Source organism: Varroa jacobsoni, unplaced genomic scaffold, assembly GCF_002532875.2.
Source record: "Varroa jacobsoni isolate VJ856 unplaced genomic scaffold, vjacob_1.0 scaffold_797, whole genome shotgun sequence".
In the NCBI taxonomy this organism is placed as follows: domain Eukaryota; kingdom Metazoa; phylum Arthropoda; class Arachnida; order Mesostigmata; family Varroidae; genus Varroa; species Varroa jacobsoni.
Window position 1 is genome coordinate 358,495 of NW_019213699.1, and position 18,990 is coordinate 377,484.

Consider the following 18,990-nt stretch of genomic DNA (forward strand, 5'->3'; position numbering starts at 1 on the left):
ACCAGTAATCAACCGAAACAAAACATTTTGAGCTCTGCGCGCTATCGAGCCACAACAAAACATCGTATCTTCCATTGTTACAGTGTCGCATTGTAAGTCTGACTCTAGCAACCGAAGCCTTTGACGATTGGCACTGCCAGATTTTTGACGACGAAATCTGCATTGGCCACCAGTGATCAAAAGACCGGAAAGATTACATTCTATATTATTTAATGCTGAGGTAGTCTGCTTAGAAGATCATTGTTAGAGTTGACACATGGTGTGTCAAGTTAGTTCGTATTCATTAATATTATTTCAAATTAAAGAAAACGTACCAGATCGATTTATTGTATAGATTATTGAAGGAAAAAAAACTTTGCAAGCTAAAATCGACGACGGAAGAAAAATAAGTTTAGGCTTAAGTTTTCGCTGAAAACTGAATAGTAGAAATCAATGTGCACGCACCATCGTCTTTGTTAAGTGCAAAGCACACTTACCGGTCTTTCTATTTTCATTATGAAAAATATACATAAGGACGCTCTTTGGATATTATGAACGCGCGACTCATTCAGAGATAAGTCTCTATTTGGAATAACTGATCCCTTTGGAAGTGATGCGCTCCAGGGCCACTGAGGTTTGCAGAGACGATGATTAAGGGGCCTATGTCTCTGGCTGAAAGGCTTGATTCCAAACAGTGCCCGACTCTATAGTAGGTACAAGTTACCAAGCACTCAACTAGATCGAGGGCCAGCCAAAGAGCAAAAATCTTTCAGCAGAATCCATTCGCACCCCGTCGTATTACACATACGGCGTCTTTTGTGAGGAATAACAGATTTTTTTTTATGAATTCTGTGTTCAGCTTAGCACAGATGTGCTTCCTAATGAAAAAAGTATAGTATGCGAGGACACTGTAGGAAAAATAAAAATGAGCCAAAGTGAATCAGTTTATGCAACTAGAAAACATCATTCGCAAAATCGTTCTGTTTCCTTGGTTGACCGTTGAATGCCTAAGTTGCCCCATAACGTCCGTTCTAAAATCTGTCAGGACACTACTACCGAAACCGAAAAGCGCGCGCCACCTCTCCGTGGCCGTACAACCTTCATGTGTGGCCTTCTGACTTCTTCTTATGTCCTCCGTGCTGTAGAGAAAATTTCGTGTAGCAGAAATTTTTCAGTAGAAGTATTTTATACGGTCACCCAAACTCGACCACGCGACTCACGCAAAATTGCCGTACAATATGCGCCTCGCTACCGTTTCAGCCATCCGTGAACTAATAACTTTCAATGAGCCGGTGCCAACTGTGAATCTAACTATGGAAACGACAATTTAACTTTCACGTTGTGCTGCGTTAGTTACTCTGTAGTCAGTTGCTCGGTTACCGGTGAACTCGGATCAACCTTCCGTCCAAAAAATGAGCCTTCTAGCAGACTACTTCACCAGCAACCCAAACACGTTTCAGAGAGCGTTCCGTGTTTCGTAAGCAAGGGCAATCTCTTTAATCGCGTGAAGTCTTCATCATATGTTGAAACGAATTTCTTGTTTAGCGCTAAGCATCAAAAAGCAGACTTGTGATAGGAACGTTTACCACGTAATTTATGATTTGATTGTCTAAAGTTTTTATCGAGAGATTTTAGCAGTGTGAACAAATGGGGATATCAAACGTGTTGTAATGTATCTGTTTCATCATCTCTATTTGTTTTGGAAGTGGCTATGTCACACCGCCGTATCGAAATACACAAGGAAGGGTGTACCGCAAGAACTGTCATCTATTTGTTCATCGTAAGCCAGTGAATGTAAAGAAACTTCATAACAAGTGGGTTCCCTGTTAATTTCGTTAACAAACTGTTTTTGCGGTTTACAACAAATGCCTGAGAATAGTTAGCACGGTAATCTCATGAAACGCAAAAGTTAATACATTTCGAGAAAATGATCGACTTGCCAGATATTGACGATAAGCAATTTGTATTTAAATGAAAACGTCACATTTTGAAGGCGTCAAAATGATCAAATAACCGTTGAGGTTCGATTAAGTGATACAATGGGCGAAGATTTTTCTATGCGAGAACTGCGCACTGGTGCTATAATTCAGTCAGCGTTGAAAGCCTCTCAGGCGTAAATTTAGAAAGAAAAACGGCCCTGCAGTCGTTGTTAATCTGCGCTAGAAGTCCAGCTGGAATGGGTCGGTAATCACACGTTTGTCAAATTTCACCACCACAGATACGGAACGTTTAAACGTTGTGATTTTCTTTAGTGAGAATACGTATTTAATAAGCTCGATAACTATGTATAATTAAGCAGTGCGCAATTTGTCTAACTACAGTTTGCGATCCAGGAATTGACTAATGCATTTAGGGAAAGTTGAATGAATCAGTATGAAGATCAGTCAGCGGCTATACGTTTTACGTGAACGTAGAATAAACGGGCTTGTTCGCTCAAATTGAACAATGCAATTTTGCGGGGGATTTTTTCTATCTAGGCAGTTGTCCAAGCAAGAACGCTTGATTATTTAGTCTGGTAGTTGGACAGTGGTCGCATACTGGTTATCAGGCAGAATTACTAACAAATGTTCATGTTACATTTCAGTTCTGTCTGCTGCGCTGACTGACACTTTTGATAAAGCAGAGGTAAAAGAAAGAGAAGACGAGTTGTCGTAATGGTGAGCGACGCTGGAGACGCCAGCGGGGTGCCGCAGGTGAAGTCCGAGGCGATTCGATTAGCCCGAGGTACGACAACAACGATACGCAAAAATAAGGACGAACATGAACTTCCAGTTTAATTAGTACCGTTGATGTACCCCTAGCTAAATCGGGATATATTCGACTAAATCTCAATAATAAAACTTAACGAAAGAGGCCCTCAAAACTGGAGCAGGTTTTTCCGCGGAATAGTTTTCAGAATGCGGAATGTAAATGTTATTTGTGTCGTTTTATCAAAAAAGACAATTTTTCGAATACGTGCTAAAAATCTGCTCGTTATGCTAAGAGCATATCTTATTTTGCCCGTCTTACGTCATGAATTCCAGCGATTAAAGGTTGCTCGACTAGTCTTCTCGACGTGGTGGAAACGATGGGACCAGCGTTGAATTCGGAAAAGCTATTGGAACGCACAGAAGCGTTAGATACACTTGCGCAACTGCTCACGTAATTTTTGAGGCTGCTAACTATAATAATGTGTTTATTTTTTTGGCAAGAACTGTTCTTATACGTTTACAAAGCTACTCAAGTAGTAATCATTTTTCTTATGATTTTTAGGGTTTCGTATGTTTGTAGTGGAATACATTCTTTAATCATTAAGTTTAACCATCCGTCTTCCTTTGGATTGATCCTTTCGGTTACCCACAGAGAGCTGCCAGCGGGGCTTCTGACCGAGGCAGAGATTAGCTTGCTTTTGGGTTACTTCGTCGCACAACTAAAAGGACATCACCCTGAAACCGCCAGGATTGCTATGCGCGCTTTACATACCATGGTATCCTACTAGTATAAGGTTTCCAATTATGACTTCACAAACATTTTGCAGGACATCTACATATGTGTATATTTTTTTACTATTATAACCTAGTTTTGATTTTTATTTCAGTTTGTTCGATACAAAATTTCTTCAGGGGATGCTGTTCGGTTCGTAGAGGGATTCTTCAATGAAGTGGCCTTGGTTGATCTCACGAGAGATGATAAAATGATTCTCTACAGAATATTTCAGGTTTGCCTTTTTTGGAAGTCGTAGAGGTCGCTAATCGAGATCTATACTGAGAGATCTGTAACTACTCTGATATAATAGTAAATCTCGTTTTACGGTCTTGATTCAACACATCCACTAAATGTTTGTTTAGACCTTTACGATCCAATTAGGACATTCTAACCTTCTTGTGCATTTTCAAGGTTCACTGTCGTGCAGTTTTTGCGGTGTACTTTACCTTCATATTGCAGCGCGTGCTTTCAAACGACGCTCAACGATACCTCGATGCAGTTGGCAAGCAGATGTCTAGCGCCGTTATGCCCGGCTTTCTGCAGTTGATCGAATTAGAGACAGATCCCCAGTGTTTACTAATTTGCTTCGATATGTTTCAAACTGTGGTCAAAAACATTCCTCTAGGCGTTTATGTGGACGACATGTTCGAGTACCCTGCAGGCTATTTTCCGATCGATTTTCAAGGGGTAAGTTGTAAACCTATGTGCTTATATAGCACTTCGTATACCCTATTTGTTTACCCTATTAACGTTCGCAATGGGGATTTTTATAAACTGCTTCGTAAGCTGCACTAACTGTTCCTATAACAGTGGCGCGGTCAATTAATGGTTAACTAAAATGTCCTAATGAAAGCGAAAATTACCTTGGTTTGAGCTCAGTTTAATAGGGACAGCAACCGTCACAGATGATGGTTCATATCTAACATGCTGATAATTGTCAACACTTGTTGTAAATAGGAACAAAAAATAAATAAATAATTGTTGACCCAACTAATTAGGTTTCGTAACGTTTAACAGTCACCGGATCGTCACGGAGGTGTCACGCGAACACAGCTCCAAGAGTCGTTGGAAGCGTGTCTTCTAGCTCATTCGTCCTTTTCACAACACGTTATCAAGTTGTGTCTGGAAAAAATCTCTTCCGATGTCCGTCAGGCTCAAATCGACGCCCTAAAGCTTCTTGTAAGTGTCGTGTCAATTTAGCTTATATACAATAAACCACTTTATGAGTCCGTAGCAACTCTTTACGATTTGTTAATATCGATACGATTTGGACGCGACTTCAATCGACAGTTGCAGCTGACAACTACCATTCGTAACAAATACTTATATCTGGATAATGATAATAATTTAATATAATGACGCAAGAAGATTCCGGCGCATGCACATTCGGGCTCATCGGTTGCCCACGAATTAAATCAATACGAAATTCATAACCTGCGGGAAAAAATTTGTTTTAAAGGCTAATCATTATCTGGCGTTACTGAACTTTTAATGAGGTAATTAGCCTAATTAAAATTAATTATTTCAGAGGCGAGCAGTTGAACAGTACGAGTGCTCAGTATGCTACAAATATTTTGAGGCAATATGGCCTCTTCTACGCAAGCTTTATGTGGCTCACAGGTAGGATGTGAGTTTCGTAAATGAGAAGAACGTGTGACACAATTTGAGCTGCGCTAGTTTTTAACATACGTACGATTATCTAATGGTATATCGTTATTCATTCTTAATTGCCTATTATACACAAAATTGAGCAAGATATTGTGGCTATAACTCAAATAATCATACTGCATTCGGTGAGATTGTAGAGAGGACAGTCAACTTGAAGAGGGCATTCTTAGGCTAACGGCAGTATTAGCTCAAAAACTCGGCGATGGAGAGGATGGAGATGCCAAACTGGAACAATTTGCCAACATCATTTGGAAAGACTTCGAAGACCGTGAGTAAAACTGCATATGTTAGCAAACGGGGCCAATAGCATCAACTAAATAAATCGTATCTCTTTAGTAGTGTTAGTTATCATTCTCCTTGTTTCCTCACCCTTTAATTGGCCGCTATTCTATTTTCCATTTAACTTCGCAATTCGCGTCAGCGTCCTAAAAACGGCAGTCATAAAACTGTAAGACGTTCTCGACTTTCGAAAAATGAGCTTGAATTTACGTTCATAATCCTGCCCAACAGGTACATTATATAGGGGTAGGCGAAAAGTTAAATTTGCGGGACGGCAAATGGATAAACAGGCGTACTTGGACAAGTTAGTGAACCGTTATCTTTTAGTTCATCTAAGTTGTAACCTCTGGCTTGCGTGTTCCACGGTGGACGTTGGATGGATGCCTAATAATATATACATTTTGCCTTCAAAGAACTAGGGAGAGACTTGTACTTTACGAGTCAACAGGGTATTTATCGAATTATTCCGCATATTCGACAGGCGAAGCGTTTCTGGAATGTTCTGGCTGGCGTTTTGTGGTGGCGTTTGCGGGCGGGTCTTCTAGAAGTTTGAATAAAATTCTGCCTAAAGCCTTTGCCAAAGTTACTCGTATGATCGCGGATGAAAATCAGGTTTGTTAATCGTCAATTTTTTCTCGATGATATATTACAGAAGGCAACTCTTTATATTATTGTTACAAAAGGTGGTGGGGTGGCAGTGATTTATTTTTTTTCTCATAGAATAAATATTCTACAAACATCTTCATGCCTACATTTGTTCTTAAAAGAATTCATTTCGTACAATCAACTAGTAGATACATTAGTTAAACTTGATGATGTTTTTAAACTTAGCAGATTTGCCCGTGTATAACAAAGTCCACATTACATTTCCCATAATTCTTGCATAAATGTCGATTTGTTATGTGTAAGTAGATTAGTTCATCGTTGCTCGATGCATCGTGCGCTATGCTCCAAGTTTTCATCGGTCTGCACAAGTCTGCAGACGAAAGCAAGGTATTAAAGGTTTCTTTTGGGACAACAATTTTCCCGGCGATCGAAATGCTTGTAGGACAAGCATGCACTCTGCTGCTTGAGCCCTCATGCTCGAAACATCTAGTTAAACTTATTGGACTTATTGAGGTGGCGTTGACGATTGAGGATGCGCTTAACAAAAGCCAGTTAGACGCTATCCGAAGGTAAGAATGACCATTAACTTTCTAGATCAGTTTGTTCGGCTGTACCAAATATCGATCTATTCGGTGACGCTCAACTTGCAGATGAAACCTTTAATTGAATTCCACTATTAACGAGTAATATTAAATTGTGTTTATGAAAGTATCGTAAAGGTCAGCGTGTGCCTATCGACGGAATTTGTTTTCTTATGTTATAGGTTCATTGAACTCTGTATCGTTCAGAAGTCCTTGAAATCGTCGCCAACGGCAGCAGTCTCATCTGTGATCCTAAAGCGGTTTGTTGCGGCTTGTTCAACTTTCTTTGGACAGTCATTTACCGCAGATCTTCTGTTGTTGGCGAAGCAATACCGTTGTGTTTGGTTACTGGCCAGTTTGATTCAAAGGGGCGATGGTCCTAGCAATAACGCCAAGGATATTTGTTTCGAGCTTTTCTCTATCGGTGGTATGTAGCTACGGCAGCTTTCAAAAGGTTATGTAATATTTTATTAGAGTTAATTTCAATTTTATCGATTTTGATAATGAAAGAGTCATTGGAGATTATCTTGGAGGACGGTTAGGCAGTCCTCTGTTCATTATGCCAACTTTTGTTTTACAGTGGTAACATCTGTAGGTCTCGTTAGCATCTGCAGCACTCAACAAAACGTGTTATTAGTAATTCTGTGTTCCTATAAACCATATAAAAAGTTTTAATGCCAGAAAAGAGAATTACAATAAACACACTAACTAAATAATTGGTTGGTTTTGTGCTTATTTTTTGAAAGCAGAAAAAATATAAAAACGAACACCTTCAATGGAATTGATGATATGATTTGATTAAAAAGATATAGCATTTAGTTGGATTGTATAAGGTTGGGTAAGTATATTAAAATTAGACAGATTCAAGTAACTCTACCTGCAACTAGAATTTTTCGGTTTAACTTCTGGAGACCTTGCAATATTTTTTCGAAAAAAGCACATTTAATGCAATAATAATACGGTTGGTGACATACAATTTCTACTTTGATCTTTTCTTTGGTATTGACTAGGCTCAGAAGCTTTTGCGGCTATTCGCGAAATCGTGTTGAGTTATCCGGCGGAAACGACGTCGAGTGTTCTGGAAAAACTGTTATCCATACAAGAGCTTTCACGTAAAGATGTTGAGGAATACGAGGATCTCCTAACCGTCGCTATTCGAGAAGCATCCACACATTACGGTCAGAGGTCAGCCCTTTGTATTAGTACGCCTTTTTACTCCATTGCTTCCAAGAGTGCATCAGTCTATACAGGAAACCTACAAATCCTTATTTCGCCAGTATCCTGTAAAGGGGTTCAAGGTTCATTCATCATTTTGTACTTTTCGATCAGAAAAAAGTGTGCATAATATTTGCATGGAGTCTTTTAAGTTGGATGTCCACATATGTTTTTACGATGAGAATAATCATGATTATACGGCACTACGGTTCTAGATCAATATGCCTGTCTGTTGTTTCATTCTTTTGAATTTACAGCGCAATTCAATCCATCTTAGTGGGCCTTCAGCGCCAGTTATCTGCTAGTTCGAACGCAGCCCTTAATATGCCACTTCTTCAACTTCGTGTCGTTCTCTCTAACTGCCCGTGTTGTTGCCTAACGGAGCAACTCGGGTCCGAGCTAGTAGGTACTCTGCTCAAACTAGCTCCTACTATTAAAACTCATAGCGAGGAGAACCTAGAAAGAGTCCTCGAAAATGACCCAAATAGATCCGAGCCTTTAAATACATCGCCGTCTGCATTTGAGGACTCCACAAACCTTATTTGGCGATGTGTGGCATTATTAGCGAATAAACATATCGAGAACTCGGAGACCGAATGGGCAGTTATTAGTGGAGTACTTGAACGTTGCACTGCAGGTGATGATGAAGCCTCTATCATCACAAAAACACAATGCAACGACACTAGGAAACAGTCCGGCACAGACACTTTGAAAATCGTATACTTGGCCAAAGGTCTTTTACTGCGTGGCCACAGGCGTTGTGAGGAAGCTCTAAGTGTGGCTTTAAAGAATGCGTCTCAGTCTATTGATGGAGCAAAAAACTTTGCCATAATAAGTCGTCCGGAACCGAAGATATTTCCAAGAGAAGGACATTGCGCCGTTAGACTGCTATATCCACAGAGACTGCTGACGTTTGCTGTACCTCGGCTCATCGAATTATTTCATAATGGCAATGACGCAGGTGGGTTTGGTTCTATTTCACGAACAGAATGGGGGAGAACAATGGGTTTTTTTTTTTATTATTGCCTGTACACTATACATTAAGACACATCTTAATTTGCTGTTTTAATAAGTCCGTATATAGGAGACATGAACATAGCCTATACAGAGATATCTACATATTTATGGTTTCGGTGAACGTCGTTTTGCAATAATGGTTTGTGAAGTGATCGCTGGTTTAAATGGCAAATCAGTCCTTCTTCGTCTTGAACCTTCTGGGCTAGCCGTTTGAATTCAGTATCCATATCTACATGTTAAGACAGTTATTGAGATTTCTATAGAATACGTCTGATAATGCCAACAAGACGGATCTACTATAGCAAAAGCGTCATACTGTTTGCTGTGATTTTGGTTTAATTGTCTCAGTCGACTAAATACTTAAGGCTAGCCCCATAGGAGACATTGCGATACCTACAGGCTCCCTTACGAACTCAAGTGCCAAAGTACTATACAGTTATGCCGGCACGGGGGAGACGTAACAGGATCGGCGCTCCTATTAAAGGTTCTTTCTTTATGGTTTATAAGTGGTTCCTGACATCCAGTATTATTAGATTACGCACTTCTGATGAGTAGACGGGGGTAAAAGGGAGGTTAAGGAATATCTCTTAGGGCTTAGGTCATTCAAGGAACATCTGGCTGGAGTCGTAGCATTCTGTTAATGACATATACACCTTAAGTAAATAATTAAAATGAATGAATCCCTTTTTCAAATATTATTATTATACAATCAATGACGATAGTGACGGTATAAGATATCATGAAAATACAGTACTCCTTTTACACTTATTTCTAGAAGAACTTAAACGGTGACCTAACTGCACTTCAACAAATAAATCAGATTTGTATTATATTGCCCTAAATTTTGCAGAGCGGTTAAATATATCGGTGGCGATTCTCTCAACTATCCAACACGTTTCAGCAGACATAGCAGAACCATATTTATCAAAGGTGGGTAATATCACAATCAGTTAAGATTTAAGATTTAAATAATATATCCCAACATACAAGCCTTAAGGCCGCTCGGTATGAATGACTAAGATGATCAAGAATTCCATGGTAGTTTCAGATAACACAATTAGCGTGTAATAACCATAGGAGAGCGTGGACCCCAAGTTACAGCACGCGATGCATAATAAATCTTAGTAACTTTGCGCTTGGAATACCTTTTTAGCTTTTGATGCAACGGACATCTTGATACGTTGATAGCTCAGCGGATTCACTATATAGTGTCTGGGCTCAATCGACTGGACAAGTAACGTCTTATAGATATTCCTAAAAAAGTACCTAGAAGGTTGAGGCCGATCATGATCAGATGCAGTTTAATTCGAGATGGACGCATTCACTTATTTGTGCACTAGCTAACAGACCCGGGGTTATATAACTATGAAATGGTAAAAATGTTATGCTGATTGAAAAGACGATGTATAAGCTGGCCTTGATGGTTCAAGGATAGTTCGAATGGCATCACGTTGAACCGTTAACGCTATATCAAAATGCTGAAAGAACGTTTTATCTCGAACCAAAACAGCGTACGTAATTATAAACGACGAAAGGGTACGTATAGGAAACCCTTTACCCGAAAACAAGATGGCATAGCATTTTGGGCATAATTTAAGGAAGGACTAGCTCAGTCTACCCGATACACAAAATATTGCTGAGATATATTGCCGGAAGAAGTGAGGTTGGTAGCTGATATATGGATCTTGCGTATTAAAAAACCCGGCTTTGCTCTCGAAAAAAGTAGATTTACGTTTTATTTGCTATTTGTAGTCCAAAATGTTATTTTTATCACTGTACGCCTATATCCCTTTGACTTTGCCAAAGGCAATTTCTCCAATACATTTCAATCAGTTCATGTATTTTTTAGAAAGTTTATATATTTATGGATGGACACCTTCTGCACAACTCACAAACCATTCATGGTTTGTCGTGCAACTGTAAATAATCGGGGTTGTGGGATCATCGTTGTAGAATAATAAAGCACTTTCTAATATCACTTCTCGTGCGCGGACTCATTTTAACTTCTCATTCAATGTGAAATCTTCGTAACCTTGTAACTCCACCCTGCCGTTCCCTGTATATATCGACTTCTGATAGCAACATGGCAATTATTGTAAAAGTAACAATAACCACTCTGTAAAGAAGTGTGAATCGAGCACGTATCGACCCATTGATTAATTAAAACTGCACTCCTAAATATCAGGATTTGGTTAACTTGCTAACTGTATGAGTAAAAAATTCAAAAAACGCCGATCCAAAATATGCTTACGTCTTATTTTTTGCAGCTTGGAACGGTAATATTATGGTGCTTGTCACAACCATCTTTTCCGCCAGAATCTAGCCAAGGTCTTGTGCAGTGTCTTCGACAAAGTCTTTCTCAGTTGAAGCTCAGTGTTGGACATCTTCTCCCAGCGCTACTACGGTGGAGTCAAAGACCTGCCTCAATGAATCTTCGAATAGAAGCCATGGGCTGTCTTCTAGATTTGCGAAGTTACTTTCAAGTTCACGAACTTCTGCCCTACAAAAGGACCGTGCTTCGGGAGATGCCTGTAGGTGATCGCAAGCGACTTGTGAGAAAAGCGGCATCAACGACTGCGCTCGCCTGGCATATGCTGGGGGAAGCCTCAAAATGATCAAACCTAAAGTCAGAAGTTTCATGTGAATGTTCTGTAATGGCAGCTAGGCACCGTCTAAAAGAGGGTGGGAACGCCGGAAATAATTATTTTCTAATTAACGCGCTGATCATCGCGCATTAGAAAAAAAGCAAAGGGATATCAAACTTCTTGATTAAAGAGCCGAATTCGCGCGTCTACGTAAACTAAATGACTGAGATTCTGGCTGTATTTAAGCGAAGCACACACGTAACTGTTGATGTAGTTGAGTCTTGGAGCAGAGTTCAAGCAAAAGGCACATCGCATGGAGGCGAGATGTGATTTGCAACAAGATGGCGCGAATACTAAATGACACCAGCGCATTGACGAACACAGCGAAAAGATGAATCTACACGAATTTCGCCCTAGTCGGTTTCCAAACTTTAAAGACGGAAAGTAGCTTATTTATTAGACTGGCCTCTGCTAAAGCGCTGTTTGATAACTATGTATTACTACTACTACTGCTGCTACTACTACTACTACTACTACTACTACTAGTACTACTAGTACTACTACTACTACTACTACTAATAGTAATAATAGGAATAAATTAACATTTCCATTTAGAGGGCATTCCTAATGTTATTGAGACAATTTTAGATGAGGAACTATTGTTTAGAAGAATCAGAAGAGCATATCTAAAACAAATATAGGGAATAAGTCGAACATCTCGTTAAAACAAGTTAGCGACAAATTTTTATTACTACATGGAGTATGTTGATATAGTTGAAGATACTAGTATTTTTATATAACTAAATAAAAAATCGAAGTTGTTTATTTTTATTCTGTCCATGTCGCCGTGTGTTATTTTTTATTCGTTATTTTTATCATCGAGCAACAGCTGTTTGGCCCACTTGCGCAAACTGGTTGCAGTTATAATAACCTGCGTTTATTCGCGTGTGTTCAGGTTCGTACCTTGAGAATATATAGATGCATACATGAAGTGAAGCAGGTGTATAAAGTTTTTAGATGACTACTGGTGTATAAGCCTACTGGTTGTCATCAACAGTCAACCTGTCCCTCTGCTTTTCTTTAGGCTGTGCTTTTTGAGCCCCCTGTGCCGGCTTGCTTCTTCCTGTCAGCTTCCTCTTCTTTCTCTTTTTCAATCGATTCAACAAACTTCTCAATTTCTTTTACATCTAGCATTTTTAACTTTTCATTCTTCCGCATTACAGCAACCTGTCGAGGAAAATACAACATTAATTAGATACGATGCACAGGATAAACTATTCAATAATGTTTAGCTCAGATCGCGTTAGAGTTGTATGATAAAATGTGTCATACAATGTTTACACACCACAACCTGGCAATTAGAATCAAATTTTTTTTTAGAGGCGAGGATCAAGAAAACTCTGAAGGGGGTGAAGAGACGAGTCATGGGGACATATCTGATCGTACCACCGGTGATCCACGAAGAGAGAGTCTACCTTATCGGCTTGAGTGCAACAGCCCAAAACATTTCATAAGGGGTGCATCGAAGGATCGTCGCCTTTCCACGTTTCCTCGTTTCTTCAATAGATTCAATAAGCTACCATAAAACCGCCGCAGCTCACGCCATTGGCGATCGAAGGCTTTTTGAACCATGGCGGGAGACTTCAATGCGCGCCTGGGAAAACCTACCCTTAGCCAGACGTCAACCCTGCGAGATACACTAGTGAAACATTATTGATGGATAGTGACCCCTGTCGAACTACCAACATCGTCGGCGTTGCTGGAAATTCTGCCAATAATCTTTGGGAGGAACGTAAGTATGGATAAAATCAAATATGTCAGAGGAGATCACTTTTTCTGCGAAAGAGGACAGCTCCAAGAATACATTTTTGTCGGACTAGACGTAGCGGATTGCCTCTCGCCCGCCCTGTCCAGGATTTCTTTGCGCTGCTGCCAACATTGCAACTGGCAGAGAGACCATTGACCGTGGTATTCAAAGTGATACACTAGAAGAGATACGCCATTTAGGGCAATATATATCAGGAATAGCAAAAGGCTATTTTTTGATAAGAGAGGCCGGGCGTCAGCCATATAAATGCTACGGCCCCCGCAAGCTTGCATCATGATCCGTTGCTTATCGACCACTTCGCTGGTTGGAACCGTTCACATTTAGAAACACTGTATATTATGCGATCTCACCACTCAATGCAGCATAGAACGAATTGGCCACGGTTTAACGTGAAAGCCGGGACCCGGGGTTGTCCGTCGTGGAAATCACTCAAGCGTTCGGTATCTTATGTTCAACCAAGGCAACGGGACTAGACAGAAACATCTCAGTCGCTGTGGGGCTTGTATCGTTCCTTGCTTAATGGCAGTCTTTGTGCTGAATCGCTTTCTTCAGGTGGAATGCAACGTTCTCCGTTATGAAAAGGCAAAGACGACCCAAATCAACGGAAGTCGTGGCGTAAAACCGCGAAGAAAAGCGTCTGCTATAAAATTCTGTCGTATCTGTTGTAAAGAGACAACGTACTTCTAGAGAGTATGAGCGCGATATTGAAGAGCAACATGGATTTAGAAGGGACCATTTGACCGAATCAGAATGCAAAATCCTACTTGCCGACTCTTAAGCATACTCGCTGACATGGAGGTTCCCGGGAATGTGCTCAACTTAATAGTAACGATTTTTAAATATTTAATAATCTGATCATAAGAAATTGCAAAGTATTTGAAACTTTAATGAAAATTAAACGCAAACAATCTTTGATTAGAGATTATCTGATCTATTTTTATTTTTAAAAAATATCATGCTTAAATTTTAAAAATTATTATGTTCGGATCATTAGAACTATCATTTTTTTTACAAATGAATAAGTAATATATAATATATTATAATTTTGATAGTTTCATAATACTTGAGCATATTATGTTAAAAAATTTAATAAAAATTAAAAATTAAGAGGAACAGCGTTGTACTCGATGATTATGTTTTAGAGCTGCCAGCGTTCTCTCAGGCTACAGGTATGACCCAAGGTGATAATTTGAGCCCCGTTTTGCCCATTCTCTTGAGAAGACTGCGGAATCAGAATTATGATAAAAGTTCTCCTTTATGCAATCGATTTGTTTACAGGAGCCGTTGCTCCTCTCTGCGACAAGCCCTAGTAAGGTTACATCATTCTGTTTCGGAGTTGAGTCTAAGAGGTGGCAGGGTTGCGGTTCGTTACACGCGACACCTCCCGGGCCGACTGCTAAAATATGTCAATCGATTCATTCTCTTGTGGATTGCTGTTCCGGTGTGATAGTTAAACTTTTCTAACACTTCAATAACATTCCAACATTTTACAAAAGGATAAAAGGGTCTTGACATCTTCGTCTGCAATATAGAGTCCTCCACCGATTGTCCTTACCCGCTTTTTCGGTCTCAAAATTATGTCGAATAAAGGCCTCATTCCTCAAAAAAAACCTTGGAGTTGCAGCGGACAACCCATAACAGACTTGCCTACCACTTAACGACGATGTCACTATTCGCCTAAAACTTCCGTCGCTATTCTATGGACAACGCCAGCACTCCAGGAAGGCTTGGTAAAATGGGATTAAAAACTCGCGGAGGCCGATCCCGAATTCTATCAAACGAGAGCCCTGATGCAAGAGGTTTATCAAGAACTTGACTGATTTAACAGACATATAGTGATGTGCTACGCAATGCACGGTTTTCACCATTGCTAATGGAAAGTACAGGAGTGCTATGGACCTGATGAATATTATGTTTGTACTAGGTATAGGTAAGCTTGTCATCTGTATCATGCTTTTCGCTGCTCGTAAGCTCAGTCTTTGCGTGAGCTGACGCATAACTAACCAAAGAACAATTTCATGGTCTATGATCATAATGCAATTATTGATAGGTTCTAAATAAACAATATTGTCAACCCTAAGTCGAGCATTCGAGAAATCGCCTTACGACATTGGCTTTAATCAGGCCTGCAAAGTGATCATATGTATCGTATTAGACATCATATAAAGCTTAATATGCCAAGTTGTTAAAATATGTATTTGTATGTTTCGAGCGACTAAAGTACTACCTAATAAGGATGAATAAGTTTAACGTATTGATCCTAGCAATGAAAAAGATTGGCATAACCGGAATGTTATATATTGAAAATTTTTCGACGAAACATATGCTTATATGGGTATTTACCACACGTACCTCCAAGTTTCGACCTTGAACAACTTCCAGAAGGGCACGAATGGCAAGCCGAATAACCTTGTCGTTGTCTGACATTTCCTCAGATTTATAGTTTTTCTCTAAAAACTCACGAACCGTCTTGTCCGAACGACCTGTCGCGTTAGCCTGTAGTTAACAATTATTTGCTTCTTATTATTTTTTTTATATGAATAGTCGTACAAGGTATAGTCTGTAACATGTATAATTTGCAATTCTTTGGTACTTGTCGCCCACTAGAAACGTTATAATTTCCTAGGAATATATAATTGCAAACCGGATTCCAAACTTCACAGGTTCTGCGAGTCATAAAATATTTCTATCTAAGGTCCTGTCAAATAAATCCTCTAAGTCATCTATACTTAATAGAATCGAGATTAATCAAAGAAGCCTCCAAATCCCTCAATGGCTTGTTAGTTTACTTATATATATATAATTTTATTTTTCTTTAGCACTGTTACAAGTTTTCAGGCGAGTTGAATCAACAAGAAGACGTATTCCGGGTATCCCAGTTACGCACTGCAAACAAAATGTCCTCTTCTCGGAGCTAATTTCTATCGTATTATCGAATGTCAAGTTTTTTTTTCCATTTCTCTTTACAGAAGGTGCACTTAAGATTATGACTTCCAATAAACCGAAATCATTTGAAACGCCTAAGTCTGAAAAATCCACCCTCTTAAGGATTTTTAACTGCTAATAAAACACAGTTTTGAACACAGTCAACAACAGATAACTACGCTAGCACTGCGATTTGCGAGCGCTTTCCAGTCGAACAAAAATCGTCCTACCTTCCATTCGTGGTAGACACCGGAAGGATCAGTCTGAAATAGGCGAGCGGTTCCGTCAGGGTCAAAACCAGCGAGTAATGCAGTGATACCAAAGGGCCTGCGTCCATTCGATTGGGTATACTTCTGTTTTACTTGAGCTATATGGCGAGTAATATATTCGAGACTGACTGGGTCTTCGACGGTCAGTCGATGTGACTGGCATTCGACCCGTGCGCGGTCAATTAACACACGAGCATCCGCTGTTAAGCCTGTAAGGTCATATAGATTGCTAACAATAATACTTTGTATGAGGCTGAAATAATACGGTAGCAATATTATATGACACACGGCACATTGCACCATTCATATGTATATACATACAAACATACATGATTTTTGTGGAGCCGTCCTATGTACTCAAAAATATACATAATTAGGCCATCTGTGTCATATGCGTTGAAAAGATTTTGATGTCGGCAGAAACGCGGTCGTATTCTGATATTCGTGTGATATCAGTGTGAACTAAGATAAACCACATAGATATTAGTAATATATGTAAATATACGATTATTATGAAAACGTCCTGCACGACTCGACGTTCGCGTTTGTATCTGGGCGCTATCCCACGGAACGTATGTGTGTGTGCTTGACTTTAAAGGTATGCCTTTTTATTTTAACGCTACATATCGTCTAAGCTAGATGTAGGGTAGATACGTCAAAAGTTAACTGAACTTTACCTGCGAATGCCATCACAACATGGTCGTCGATGGGGCAGATCTTTCGAACGGTTCGTTCTTCCTGAAGCTTTGCAACTGACTTCTTTTCAACCGCTAGTACGACAATATTATCACCCCGAACACCGACCTGCGAAGTACCACAATAACATCCGAAGGCTATACACTGTTAGCAGCAGAACACGTAAATAGAACCTCCCTCACTATTAGGGAATACCAACGCATAATCAAAGAGTGCAAATCAGCGCTCAAAATCAATGTTCGCTTAAATTATCATCGAAATTAATTTCTCAGTCCATTATTCACTTTTCATTTTAGTACGATATTTTTTTATTCTCTTCGCTAAGAGAAATAGTAGGTAATTTTGATCATTACGCCCCTGAACTTGTGCATACGACACACTAGCTCTAAATTCTAAAAATAACAAAAACGGGACGGAAGCACTAGGTTCTCCACCTACTAGGTCGCGATAAATGTAAGAATATAACCTTCTGCCTGATAATCAGGCACACCAGCTTAGTTTTATTTAAAAAAAAAAACAGTAAAAGGTGGAATATTAATGAATTATCAGTGCTAATATGTTCAGCTATAAAAACGGATTCAAAGTTATGTTACATACATGTTGCTTGACGTGATTAAAGTTACGCTCTTAAAAGAGCTCTTCGTAAAAAGACATTGAATAATATTTAAATTCTATGGAACTCAATTCAAACGTACTTTATAAAGATATTGCAGTAAGCGGGTGTAATTCTGGCAGCCGTGCTCAAAATAAGTGATATTCATGATCACTAGTAAGGTTGCAGCGGTTTAATAAAAAGAAAGTGGACCGGCTAGTTTAATTTGATTAAAGAGGCACTCATATCATTTTTAGAATAACAGGGTTTTATATGGCAGTTAGGGAAAAACTCCAGATAATGGGAGATTGATGCCTTGAGCCTTGATGCAGCAGCTAGTGTCAGAGATCGGAGGTGAGTAGAAAGTGGACCATAGAGAAAGCGTTCTATTAGAATTTGGGCAAAAGCAGCTTTTATGCATTGGTTACCAAGCTAAGTGAAGGAAGCGAAATGTATGTAGTTAAGAGATCATATCAATACTGAAAAGAGATTAAAGAACATCAAAAATGGGATCAAAAACATCGTTTTTGTAAAAGTTTGCATCACCTATTGGACCTAATGCGACAACTCAACTTTTTAGCCCACTAACCTAAAAAATCTATACCTTAACTACTCGATAATATGAAATACATGAAATGCTGAAACGGTTTGTATTATAATTAGCTCCTGTCCATTGTGTTTACCAGGCCTTCCTCAGTAAATGTTTTAGGAAATAATTTGACTGCAATGCGCCTCTAGCCACTGAGCGTGTTTAGCTGGCGTTTGTAAAACCTTTCTCAAACGAATTTTTCAAAAAGAGGCTTGTCTGTTGGGATCTTTGACTACGCCATTCCGTATAGATGCTTCATGGACTCAGTTATAGGTGCGAAACGTACACTTCCTAATTTCTTTACAACAGAACAAGGATGAAAAGGTTAGTACGTAATATGATTAGATAGGGTGAAAACTTTGCATACCGCAGTAGCACCTTTCTTGACGGCTTCGAGCGCATATTCGACCTGGAACAAATGACCGTCAGGCGAGAACACCGTAATGGCCCGATCGTACTTGACACTTCCCATACTTCAGATGAAGCCGTCAGCAGTATCAATCAAATGTTATGATATTCACAATCAACTTCACGAACGCCCCACCGTTCAGCCACCAAAAACGTCGTGACAATGCAAAAGTTTTGCCTAACCGCTCTCACAGGTTCGATTAACTCTTATTACGCGGATAAACATTACTATTTGACAGAAGGCTTGTTATCACTAATCGGCGAAGTTGCTTAAAGTTAATGTAATTC

At 39.5% G+C, this 18,990-nt stretch overlaps 2 protein-coding genes across 3 annotated transcripts; one reads left to right on the forward strand and one right to left on the reverse strand.

Moving 5' to 3' along the window:
- Positions 1-48: 48 nt before the first annotated feature.
- On the forward strand, positions 49-12,235 carry Mms19 (MMS19 nucleotide excision repair protein). 2 transcript variants are annotated; one of them, XM_022839345.2, is made up of 16 exons: positions 49-92; positions 2,564-2,703; positions 3,003-3,120; positions 3,322-3,445; positions 3,557-3,676; positions 3,904-4,131; positions 4,462-4,623; positions 4,973-5,064; positions 5,250-5,380; positions 5,873-6,003; positions 6,304-6,566; positions 6,761-7,005; positions 7,589-7,763; positions 8,051-8,754; positions 9,661-9,740; positions 11,078-12,235. In XM_022839345.2, the coding sequence occupies exons 2-16, from the start codon at positions 2,634-2,636 to the stop codon at positions 11,423-11,425; spliced, it is 2,991 nt and encodes a 996-aa protein (XP_022695080.1). In that variant the 5' UTR covers positions 49-92; positions 2,564-2,633; the 3' UTR covers positions 11,426-12,235. The 2 variants fall into 2 exon arrangements, with proteins under 2 accessions (XP_022695080.1, XP_022695079.1); XM_022839344.2 differs by lacking the exon at positions 49-92 and adding an exon at positions 1,458-1,793.
- LOC111263888 (proteasome subunit alpha type-7-like) lies at positions 12,117-18,901 on the reverse strand. The gene is made up of 5 exons (XM_022839359.2): positions 18,662-18,901; positions 17,095-17,221; positions 16,379-16,626; positions 15,576-15,719; positions 12,117-12,622 (listed from the first exon to the last, which is right to left on the reverse strand). The coding sequence occupies exons 1-5, from the start codon at positions 18,764-18,766 to the stop codon at positions 12,476-12,478; spliced, it is 771 nt and encodes a 256-aa protein (XP_022695094.1). The 5' UTR covers positions 18,767-18,901; the 3' UTR covers positions 12,117-12,475.
- Positions 18,902-18,990: the final 89 nt, after the last annotated feature.